This window comes from Phaethon lepturus, unplaced genomic scaffold, assembly GCF_000687285.1.
Source record: "Phaethon lepturus isolate BGI_N335 unplaced genomic scaffold, ASM68728v1 scaffold5070, whole genome shotgun sequence".
NCBI classification, from domain to species: domain Eukaryota; kingdom Metazoa; phylum Chordata; class Aves; order Phaethontiformes; family Phaethontidae; genus Phaethon; species Phaethon lepturus.
Genome location: NW_010513946.1, coordinates 6,660 through 19,086, shown reverse-complemented (window position 1 = coordinate 19,086; position 12,427 = coordinate 6,660). Strand labels below are relative to the sequence as shown.

Here is a 12,427-nt window from a genome sequence, read left to right as displayed (position 1 = left end):
AGTTTCTTATTAGAGCACTTGGTCCCCTCCGTAGTGGGCACTGCCATTTAACCTCCCCCTTCCCCACTGCTAACAGTCAACTGGGCTCTCCGTTTAATTCCAGCTTGTGTAAGAAACAGCGAGAGGGTTGATTCCAATATTCCCCTTCTTGTCCCACCACGCACAAGCTGTTGCTACTTACTAAACATTTTAAAATCCCTGCTGCCAAAGTCCCCAGGAGACGTTTATCTGCCATAGTCATAAACGACTTGCCAGCATGCTACTCAAAACTGCGTTTCCCAGCCAATAAATACAAGCTCCAGAATCAGGAAAAGCAGGGTTTGGCTTGCGCTAATTTTCAGTGGTATGTCACTGGGATACTATAACTACTTTTAAATTCAAATCAGCTTCCTAAAAATTAACTGGTTTTATCAGATACAGCACAGTGGACTGTTAAACACGTAGCCTCGTGTACTGAAACACTATACATTTAATGAAGTTATGCCATTAGCAAATGTACAACATGGGTGCATTAAATCCACCTGTAGAACAGCTCTACGTATGAGAGAGAGGATTTATTTTAGCTTTTCTCAGTAGAGCAGGAGTCCCTTTCTTGGCTTTTGCTAGGTTTTTTAACTAAAGCCAGGATTTGCGCACACACAAAAAACCCAACAAGTATCTACTCTGATAATGAAAAAAGACCAATTTTTTTTCTTTTTTTATTCCAGTTCAGGAAGGAAGAGAATCATCTTGCAAGTTAATATAATCAGCTCCTTTGCCTCTATAATCTACTTCTGCTCAGTAGGAGCCCCCTCAAAAACACTTTATGTCCCAAGTGAAACATGAAAACTACTAGTAAGGTCTCTTTTGAGGCACATGATTTGGACGGTCGCTTTCGGAGTATCGCAATCAGCGTTGTCTTCCATCTCCTTTCCTCTCGTAAGAGCTCCCTGGCACGCCGTGGGCTCCCCGTGTTTCGGGTGGAAGGCTATCTGTCCCTGCCCCAAATCAGAAAGGGTTAGGATGACACAAGTTAGCACAGACACCCATTTCGCACTTCACACCTAAGGACGTACGTTGATGACTCCCCACTTCAAATTCCTCACAAAGGAGGGGGGGGCGGAACCCAAAAAAAGGACAAGAGACAGTAAATTTCACTGTGATCACACTACGGCAAAATATACCTTCCGTTCATTGCAAAAAACGTGTGAAGGCCAAATAAAAGAGAAAAAAAAGAAGTATGTTGCATGAGTTACAGTGCAACCGTATTATTCCTTCTCTTTCTATTTTTCTCCCCCCCGCCTCGTTCAGTTTAGAAAAAGGATTGAGTACAACACAGTCAGGTAAGTGGCCACAAAAGAGTAGCTGTCTTTGGCAAGAAGTCACCGCATCGACCCTCTCTGTCACCTTCTGCCCATCTCGCTCTGTCTCATGAAGTGGATGTTGTTGGCGCTGTCTGAGAGTTCGGGGTACTGCTCCACTGAGATCACAAAATAGCCGTCGTAGCCCTGCACCCGGCCCGTGTTTAGCAATTGTTGCTTCTCCCCTTCTGTCCACGAGCGAATACCCTCCTCCCCATCCCGCAGTCTCTGCTGTTCCCGGGACCAAGCTTGGGTGACGGCGCGCTGTCGGGCCAGCTCCAGGACACGGGACTTCTCCTCGTCCAAGGTGGTCCCGTAGCGAGTGTTTAGACACAGCGCACCATGCTGGAGCTGGATGTCCGTGTAACGTCTAGTCCTTCCACTTAGCACTGTGTTGATCTGGGACACCGTCACATTCACGCCGTTCTCCAGGGTCCTCCGCCCGCCGCTGAGGCCCAAGATGGACAGGTCACCCTCCGATGGCCCTTGCTTAATGAAATAGTGCGTGTCCACCCCGTCGATGGTGAAGTGCAAGTTCTCCAGGTAATGGGCGTTGTTCAGGATGGCTGCGATCCTCCGCCCATCCTCGTTGGCCACACTGATAATGTCAGTGGCCACGCGCCCATCCTTCATGGCAAACTTGACGCCTTTGCCGAAGATAGAGCCGCCGGAGGCAAAGTTCTTGTTCTTCTTGACCTGCTGGCACCCGGCGATGCTGGAGCTGTAGATCTGTTCAAAGCGCTCAAGAGTGACAAAGGCTTTCAGCTGCTTCTGCACTTCACATTGGACCCCCAAAATTGACTAAGCAGGGAGAGAAAGAAGAGAAAGACATGATAGAAAGAGAAGCCCCATGACCAAAGGCATTATTAGCATGCTGGAGACCAGCAGAACATCTTGGAAACATCTCAGGAGGATATATATATTTTTTTCCCTTATCACCTTTTTTTTCAGATTTTTAATTCTTTTTAATGGAAGAGACAAGTTGTCAGGTCATTCCCCCTAATGCTCATTGTTTCAATAAACTGAACTGTTTTTACTCTTACAGACTGAAGGAGGTAGAGGTAGAAAAGCATTTTTTGCCTCAGTGGCATGAGGGTCTAGTTTGGACTCTCCCACCTGGCTGAGCACATCCAATTATTTTGTGCTTCAGTATTCTTCATCTGCACATATTCATAAAGAATGTTGTGGCCATGATGCTTTATAAAATGCTTTCAGTTTTTCTGTGAAAAAGCATGAAAGGATTTGTAAAACTTCCCTCTATTTCAACTTCACTTTGTAAGTCCTTGTGCTACCTTCAAAAGCCTGGCACCACAGGTGTGACCCTCAAAGTAGCCATAACCTCTCCGCATCCCATTTCAACCTGGCCAAAGCAGGTTGTTCAGAACTCAAGAAAGGCCCTAAATCCAACTCCTGTTTCCGGCAAACCCTCTACAATGTGCCAGGCTCCCTGAGCTAAGCCCAACCACACCTGATGCTCGAGTTTTGGCTTATACTGCTGAGGGAAATCAGCCTGGATCATTTGCAGTCAGGTGCAATACGAAGTCACTTTTCTTGTTAGCGTATAATGGAGCAAGCACACAGCGAGTCAGCAGCTCATCATTACTGCAAAATGTCTTTGGAAACGCTCTCATCAATTCATGGCAGCGCAGGTTTCTTACAGACCCCTGTCCGCGAACAATTATTTGCTCAAATCTCACAAAAGCAAGAGGATGCTACAACAAAACTCTCCTGGCACTGCCAACAGCTCAGTTCAATAATGTAACAACATCCAGGATTAAAAATAGGCTACAAAGAAAAGTTTGCTGCACTCCAATTATTTCGAGGAAATCTAACATCTATGAAGGATATTGCCTTAAACCTAAACAAGCTAAAAGCTCACATCCTTCCCTGGGTGTGGGAAGACACTTCAGACAATGCAGGCATTTCAGCATGGACCCCTCAACTAATACTTGTAACATGGTGAGGGAAGGGAAATAAACCCTCATTTCCATGGTGGCCGTTTCCAGGCAAGGGTCTCAAAAGCATCAAGGACATAAAATATAGGATTTAGCATTGCAAATCACTCAGAGGTTATGAGCAGTTTTGATCTATAGAGGAGAAAACTATACAAGAATTCACAAGTTCAAAAGCACGTTTGGGGCTGTAACGCATTAGAATACCTAAGACCCAGGACTGACTTTTATTCAAAGTGCCAGGAAGGCTGGAGTCGCTCCTGCTTTTCCCCTTTTGATCAACGGCACAGTAGCTGGAGCAAGAACCAGTCACCCAGGGAAGAGAAGCTCTCTGATTCTCCCCATACTGCCTGTGGGGGACCTCGCACACAGCATAGAGAGTGATATAATGAACAGACTGATAGGGAGCCAAGCCTAGCTCCCCTGCCAACTGCACAAGTGCTCTAATTATGCAAAAAATGGACATAATTAATGTAGATGTCACCAATGATGGACATGGAGCAATTAGGTTTCTAGGCTCCATGAAACGCCATTCTAAATAAGTGTATTCTGCACAGCCTTGATTAGCTATTTCCTCTTCAGAGAGGTTTAAATGGAGAGGTATTCTTCTCAGGTGCACCTCACATGGATTGACTCTAGGTGGTCCTGCCCCACTATCCAAGCACACTGCGATGCTCTTCCAACTCACCCCAGTAACTTTTACAAGTGATAGGAAAAGGCATTTCTCACTACTCATGCTGAATCACTGTTTAGTGCAAGCTCCTTCACTCAGGGATGTAAATCACGTCTTCTGCGCTACATTGCTATGTCCTGGGGTCATTTATGTATCACCATTTAAATATACATCACCATGTTTACCAGCAGTTGAGTGCTAGGGGGTCCCTGGAATTAATTGCAGCATCTACTGATTATCGGCCTGAGGAAGGGAGCTCTGGGAGGTCAGACAAGCACTGGGCATGGGAGAATCATTCCTACCAGGAATGTCCCCCATTCTCCTTCTATTTTGCCTTCATAGGCAGTCCTTACTCTTGATAAGCTGCAGGAACTCTATCGCCTTTTCAATTCTGGCAAATTATTAGGTATTGATCCCCTGTGACTGCCTCCAAGTTAGGTTGCCCAACAAATCAGTGTGTTGAGACACCACTCTCTTGTGTTTTCTTCTGATCCCAAATGAAAACTGAGTTTTCAACAAGCTCTGAAAATCTGCTGATGCTGCAAGATAGACACTATGATATGACATAATCTACTGTGCCTTGCACAAGTAGGACATGCGGTTCATAACTGTATGTTTATACTGCTAAATGAAAGAAGGTGGGAAGGTGAGATGTTGTATTGCACCTTTTATCATCCACACTGCTTAATTTCTATTCTAACTTCTGGCTTGGTTTTGGACTCCTGCAACTGCTTTCTCCAAGACATGTTTTCCTGACTCCCCAGGTCACTGCTACGTAGCCTCAGTGTCCAGGATTGGTCTTAGACTTCTTTTACTTAGCTGTAGAGACATACTCTAAAATGAGATTAGGGAGTCTTGTGAGGACAACAGTAGTACAACAAAGTTTAAGGGTGGATGGTGTCCTTTTGTTTGCCAGTAATTCAGGACAGATGGTGGTCTGGTTGGCACACGCTGTGATACAACAAGTATCACAGCCAACATCTGTGCCATGATCCACCTTCCTCAAGCTCCATAGACCAGTACCTAGGACCTTCTGGCCTGAGGTAATTTTCAATTTTCCATTTTATGTTCAAATTCTCCATAGCTTTGAATTTCAGATGAGTAACTGACTGTTATAATAGGAAACCCTGATTTTTAAAGTTGTTTTTTGTTTTTTTTTGTTGTTGTTTGCTTGTTTGTTTGTTTTGTTTTTACAATTTATGACCCAATAACAGAATACTGGACCTTTCCTTGATCTAGTTACATACTGCCTTTGTGATATTATACCAAGTCATACAATTTCCACAGCTGCACCGTTCATCTGGATGCCATTTAGAAAGAAAATAAACAGCAACCATGCCACTACTGGCAGGAATTTGAGGTTTAAGGGATTACACATGACCTAACAGCAATGGCACTGTCAATTCCTGCCCGGGGACACCTGGTTTGTTGGTCCTGTTGGTCTGTATCCAGGGCATCTCCTCTTCTATACTGGGAAAGCATTTCTCATGTTGCATGTGCAACTGTTACTGGCACTATTCCTGGTGGCTGAAACAGGTAAAATGTCTGACCAAAGCCACAGAATTGGGAATCTCTTGACCTCCAGTCATGTGCCTCCTTAGAGACACTGTAGGTGGGAGGTTTCTGAAGTTGGGGACTTGAACTGCCTTTGTTGGCAAAGAAACTGAGCAGTTCCTGTCAACCTGTGGCTGTCCCAGCCTTCTGTGCACCCGCTTTTCACGCACACTGTAGTCAGCGTTGACTGCAGGACTGTTTCAGTTGCCCATAAGCCAATACACAGATGTGTAGTGTGAGTTGAGATGTCCTAGGGTGCCTTCAGCATCTGCACAGAGCAGTGAGAAACCAAAGAAGCTCTGAGAGGTATTTGCCCTTCTGGAGTAGCACCTGGAGGCCACTTTGCTCACCTGGTCCCTGTATGGGCAACTGAATCAAACCCCTGCTCCACACAGTCAATGGAGCCTTGAGTGTGTTCAGCTTGGTCTAAAGTTAATGCTTAGCTCTTTAAGTGAGCTCCACTGCCTGTATGGACCAGATGTTGACAGACTACAGTGGGTGCACACATCTAACACACATGGAGACACCTACATCTACATGTCTTAGTCCTGAATTCAATCCTAGCCCCTAGCAGCTGGTCAGCTGAGCTGCCCTTTGGGCTCTCTGATGAGTCACCCAAATGGGTGAAAATGTTGAACATAATTTTTGACACTGTGGGGAGTCCTGTTGGGCCACCAGTTGTTGCTCTAGAAGGGTGCAGGTAACCCATGCTGTAGACACAAGGAAGTGCAGGAAACTCTAGGGTATCTCAAATAGCACCAGCAACTGTGTTCATTGTAGATCTCTGCTGGCTATAATGGAAACTTGGATACTAAGTTCACTGTCAGAGACCTAAATTTACGTGTTTTTATCAAGAACAAAATCACATCCAAAGGGTTTTCCACTGGGGACTGGTTACAGGCCTTCAGGATTTCCCCATCTTCTGTCACATAGTGAAGTAGATCAGACACGTGCAACGTTGTAATGCTGAACATCATTGCTTAACTATTATAATAACTAAAAATATCTCTGTTGTCTTGAAAATGGGCCCAGGATGACTTTGAAATGACTTTTTGAGTGTGTTTCTTTGATAAAAGAGTGTATTTGGGAACAGCACCTTTTAAAAAGAAAAGCAAACACATCCAACAGAAAAAAACACTCCAACAAATTCAGGCAAACCAGAGTACAGCTAGCTTGTATGCTCTGCTCTGAATATAAAGGGGGTGGAGGCAAACAGATTATATGTAGTTCAAAGAGGTAGTGTATCCTTGACTTTGAAATTATTATTTCTGTTTCATCTTAGAACTCATTTTAATGAACTGGCAAGGGAAGAAAACCAGAAAATTTCCATCCAAGGCTGCAGTGACATGTGGTATTCTCTAACAAATGCTGCAGATTTTAGCAGCTGTAAACCAAGGTACTAGTAAAACCAGTTTTATGGAAGAAAGAAGGGAATTCACAGTTATTTTATTTCAATATTTGTTGCTAGATGTGACTGACAAATACTGGGTTTGTTTTTCCTCACAGTCTTTTTTAATCAGATGTCCTTAGGTGACATTTCACTTTATCTAGTAAGAACCCACTGGAGAGAAGAGAATGACCTTCATCATTTGTTCGCTGCTGTGCAGAGCTCAAGAGAATGGCACATTACAGAGATTTCTGAATAGCCTCTTGCGTTTTGCTGGCACCTCTTGAGGATTCAAAATACCATAGCCAGATACTATCATCTGTTGTTTTTAAATATCGCCTTCCAGTGTGAGACTGAAAGCTTTAATTTCCCATCAAGGATCCAAGATGTGAAATACGTGAACATGTTTCCAAGTTTCTCTATATCCTTGTGCTATTATACACAGATAGGTGTTTCTCTTAGCGCCATATGGCTTACAACGCAGAAAGCCGCTTCTTCCAAACGTTTTGGAAGTTTTGACTTCTCTGAAATATTCTTCACCGTTAACTCCTTCCTATTTACCCCCTAGTTCTCTCTTAACAAAACCGTTCTTCAGAAACCAGCCTCTTCCCTCCATTCCACCTGACCATCACCTGAAGGTGAGTCCCCATTCGGATGTCCCCCCACAAACTCCCCGCCGCTGGTGGCGCAGGAGGAGCCCGTCAACCACAGCAGCCTATTGGGCACTCACCCACCAGCACGGCATCGTGCCCGCTTAGCAACCTGCCAACCGTGAGTGCAAGTGGGGCAGCGAGGTGAGCGATTGGCTGGCAAGCCCAGCGCTGTAGGTGCCCATTGGTTAGCAACGCGCGAAACACAAGTGCTAACTCTTGGGATCGGAGGACAGGTCTCCGCCGCCCTGCCAGTGTACACAGCCGCAGGGGGATAATGAGGCTGAGCTTGTCAAGCAGATCTCCATCTGCGGGGAAATGAGAGGATTTGTCTCCTTCTCTTGCTCATCTATTTTCATAAAGCTGCACGAGCTTAATCTCTTTGAGACTTCAACTCCCTTCCCCAGATCAGATACAGTGAAAACTGGCCACTACTTTTGCAAAACATATCTGAGGGCTGCTGGACAGATGTGCAGACAGCATGATGGCCCAAGCCCAGGAGAAAGCACCTGCCATGTGAGGATGCCCTCCCTGAGTGATGAACACTGGCAGAGACAGACCCTCAAACAGATTGTCCTTGGGAGAAGCTCTGCCAGAAAACACAGCCCTACAGCTCACTCCCTGGCTGAACACCCCAGAGCTGCCCTTGCCCCCAAAATGCTGCTCCATAAGAGGTGCCAAAAGCTACTCCTCCAGCACAGCCTGTAACAGGCACTGCAGAAAACAGGACTTTTCCTGAAGGCACAGTGCTTGTGGGATGGAGAGAAGGGTAGTTAATAATATGATGTAGTTAATGATACAAGTGCTGATTCCAAAACACCCCTCCCTGCACATAGAGCTGTTCTGGCCCCAGCAATTACCTGACAGTTCAACAAGACAAAAGGGAAGGAAAAAAAAAAAGAAGAAAAAAAAGAAGAGAAATTGGATCCAGGTGCAGCAGCTCCACAATATGCCAGAGGTCACCCAGAGTCCTCTGGTGGCCAATAACACTGAACTTGTTCAACAAACAATTTAGTGACAGCCTCGCGCTCACAGGGAGGAGCGGGAGAAAGTGCTGCACGACAGAGTATTGGATTTTAAATGTCACCCCAGAGCTGCGGGGGGGTTACTGCAAGGTTTATGACACGCTGGCTGTTTCTGAGCTCGTGGATGCTCAAACTCAGAATTATCTCTCCCATCTTGAAGCCCTGCAAGGCAAGTACCAATGCTGCTTTGGAAGAAGATGCTAGGGCCCTCTGGTTATGTGCTCTGAAGAGACACGAAGCAGCCGTTTATGTGGGGTTAGCTGCTTTGCTGTTGTGCTCCTGTTATTCACTCCTCTCCGATGAAAGAACTGACTCAATCTGCTGGGCGATGGCTTTGATCAGTGAAGCCAGTGGAGTAACTCAAACTTACTTTGGTCTATCACAAGGAGGTATGTGACCCAGGAAAACCAGGGATCGTTTTTTCGGAAGATGCAGAGATGAGAAAGCTGCGATACATCACTCAGTGAATATCTCTGGATTTCAAGCAGGATGGGCATTGTCCACTGCCTTGTCCAGACTACTTTTAAATGTCAAAAAGATCTGGAGTTTCCTCCATATATTCTGGAAGAGCACAGAATAATAGAATATCTCAAGTTGGAAGGGACCCATAAGGGTTACTGTGTCCCACTCACAGTTTGACCAGTCTTATTATCTGAAAATATTTCCTGAACTTCCATTTAACATTGTTTAATTTTGTCATTTGCTATGTGAAACTTTCAAAAGTTTGTATTTTCTTCCACATGCTTCATCAATAAATAGAGACAACCAGTATGAAGGAAGGCTGGATTGTGTCTGGGAGTGTGTTGGGAAGTGGAAGGGTTGGGCATGAACAGAACTATGTGTGAAACATCATTGTTGAATACAGGGAGAGGCTTGGGAGAAAATGGATCATATGTTCAGGTATCGTATGTGAATGAATTTATTTTATGCAAATATGTGCCTACAACATGCTGGATGTGACAGAAAGGAAGGGAATCCTGCTCTGTAGCATTTGAGAGCCACTCGCTATCACAGCGTGATCCTGCAACTGTAGACTAAAATGAAAACGCCCATGTTTTGTTGCTGTCATAACACAAGGGTTTCACATTGTTCATATGAAACAACCCGCAACGGTTAAATTCCACTTTCAAGACTGTCAGTGTAGAGTGACTCATCTGGAAGCACGATGGCTGCAGGAAGCCCTCTTTTACTAAGCAGGTCCCTGCACAGTCTTCACTGCAGCTTCTTGCTTTAAAAACCTGAAGGGGACATGGAGGTTTTCTTTTCTTCTTATTGCTCATTCAGGCAGATTCACCTAAAATGGGTGGATGGAAGGGAGAGCTCCTTGGTTTTATTTCCAGCTCAGCTGCCTGTATGAGTAAGTGTCAGTCTTCATCTCAAGCTGTCACTGAAGTTACTTAGCTATTCAATAAGTCTCATAATGATAATGAACTAATGATAAAATATTGCTATAATAATAATAATACCACCACCAATAATAATAATTTCTATTGCAGTTCTGTGAGAGTTATTGTCTACTGCATGTAACAATTTAGAGACAATCTTTTGTGCGGTCTCTGAATGAGCCTTCCCTGTTTGCCTTCTCCTGTACAGCTTTGCCTGGGGAGACTGTCACATCAAAGAGGAAGAAAAATCCTGCGGCTATTTCTCATTACAGGAATCATCTCTATTAGCATCTTATTGTTTAATCCAAGGAAGAGAGAAACAAAAAAGGAGTCTTTGAGATCCAAAACACAACCAAGTGACTGCGGCATAGTGGTTTTCTAACGTCAACTCAGCCATGGTAGAAAAAGGCACAGTTCTTTTGGTCACCCTCTATTATAAAGTGATATGACTTAATAATATATATCTCTAGTTGAAGTTGAAGGTGGTACATTTTAGCTTGTTTTCACCATAGCTATGAGGCTGAGTACCAAGGTTGGGCTGACACATGACTATTTTATTAATCCACATTCATACCTCCGAGTGATATCTTTTGTGGTTGGGGAAACGTGACACTATTTTACCTCCTGGTTTAGTATGTGTACAAGACCTCAAGAATCTGCTGCAGGACTGTGAGATTTCAATGATTCTTAGACAAAGAGGCTAGGCAGGCAGCTAGGATGAATTCCGCTTCCTACTGTTGTCATTTCATTAGCAGAACTATTCAGAGTATCTCCTGATCTCCCCAAACAAATTGGAACCTCACAGCTCTTGCAATGTTTGAATACACAGAAATCACAGAATCACAGAATCATGGAATCTTTGGGTTGGAAGGGACCTTTCAAGGCCATCTAGTCCAACCCCCTGCCATGAGCATGGACATCTGCAACTAGAGCAGGTTGCTCAGAGCCCCATCCAACCTGACCTGGGATGTTCCCAGGGATGGGGCATCTCCCACCTCTCTGGGCAACCTGGGCCAGTGCTTCACCACCCTCATTGTCAAAGATTTCTTCATTAGATGTCTGAATCCTCTCTCTTTTAGTTTAAAATTGTTACCCCTTGTCCTATTGCTAAAAACTCTGTCCCCATCTTTCTTATCAGCCCCTTTCAGTCCTGGCAGGCTGCAATAAGGTCTCCCCGGAGCCTTCTCTTCTCCAGGCTGACCAAACCAGGAATTTAGACTAAAGAGGATTCGGACTAAACAGATGAAAGCAATCCCAGAATAAAATCAGGCTAGGTGATGAAAGAGTATCCTGAGAGTTAAATGACTTTTTCAAGGTTACACAACTGATAAGCAGTAGGGCTGGGAGTAACTCCAGGATCTTGACCCAGTACGCTAACCTTTAACAGCGCTGCCTCCATCTTTCAGCTGAATAATTCCCAACAGGAAGAGAGGGGGAAATGACTGGGCTGTAAAAGCTTTTTTCTTGCCAATTTCATCTGAATTTTGTGCCAGCATCTGCCAAAATGGCTTGTGATGCAGGCATGTTTTTAAAAGCAGGACACGGTGACTTGGGAGTGAACCCAGTCAGGTAAAACAAAAGTTAACTTTCATCTAAAACTTCTTTCTGGTGAGACCCACTGCAGTGCAGAACGGTGTCTTAGGGAAGTACTGGGTCTTCTTGTTTAAGACATTTTAAACCAGACTGAATAAGTTTCTAGAAAAAAAATCTGTAGATTTGCGGTGCAAAGGTCTCGAATTTAGCCTGCAACATGTGATAACATGGACTTTAGTGGGAGAAAGAAAGAGTAACACACCATTTCACTGAGTAACCCCCAGAAAATATCACAGGAAAAAACACCATGGCAGTAAGGAACTTAAGATGTGATTATTCAGCCAGATTTCACTACTGTACTAGGGACTGACTCTCTCTTAATCTCCCAGCGTATCTGGGAGAACATAGAATCATAGAATCCTGATAGAGGTTTTTTTAATAAAGATTGCAACTGGATAGTTTGCTGATAAGGGTGTGAGATGCAGTATGGAGTTGCATGGATCACCTTGCTGTTGTCCCATTCTTGAGTTTTCATCTGTGTGTGGATTAGCTCATAGGACGGCTCCATTGCATCCATGTCTGGCTTTGGGTAGCCAGGGATGACGTTGTGTAGCTGGAATCCGAAGGTGAGCAGCCAACTGTTGACATCTGGAAGGGAAGAGAAGCATAAATCAGATGATTATTTGATCTCTCAAGCAGGATTGCCCAGGAGAAGGCACAGAGGAGGACCCTGTGGTTCCTGGCACTGTAGCAGTCTGGCTAAAATGATGTGTCTACTTCATATGAAGAGTACAAATCTTAACGGTCCTTGAAAGAACAATGTGCCAAAGCTGGGCTTTCCACCTCCAACCACAGTCCATTTCTGCACTTTCCCAGCTCTGAAACAGAAGCGTTGGCAGTGACCAAATGGCTCACATCAAAGCCAACT

The 12,427-nt window shown here is 44.6% G+C and overlaps 1 protein-coding gene across 1 annotated transcript in view; it reads right to left on the bottom strand.

Annotated features, from left to right (window-relative positions):
- Positions 1 to 694: 694 nt before the first annotated feature.
- Positions 695 to 12,427, bottom strand: part of LOC104624121 (teneurin-4-like) — a 17,522-nt gene continuing 5,789 nt past the window's right edge. The window contains exons 2-3 of the mRNA XM_010291409.1: positions 12,005 to 12,147; positions 695 to 2,141 (exon numbers count right to left, since the gene is read on the bottom strand). Of these exons, the coding sequence (XP_010289711.1) occupies positions 1,383 to 2,141; positions 12,005 to 12,147 (902 nt within the window). The 3' untranslated portion in view covers positions 695 to 1,382. The remainder of the gene's footprint in view (positions 2,142 to 12,004; positions 12,148 to 12,427) is intronic.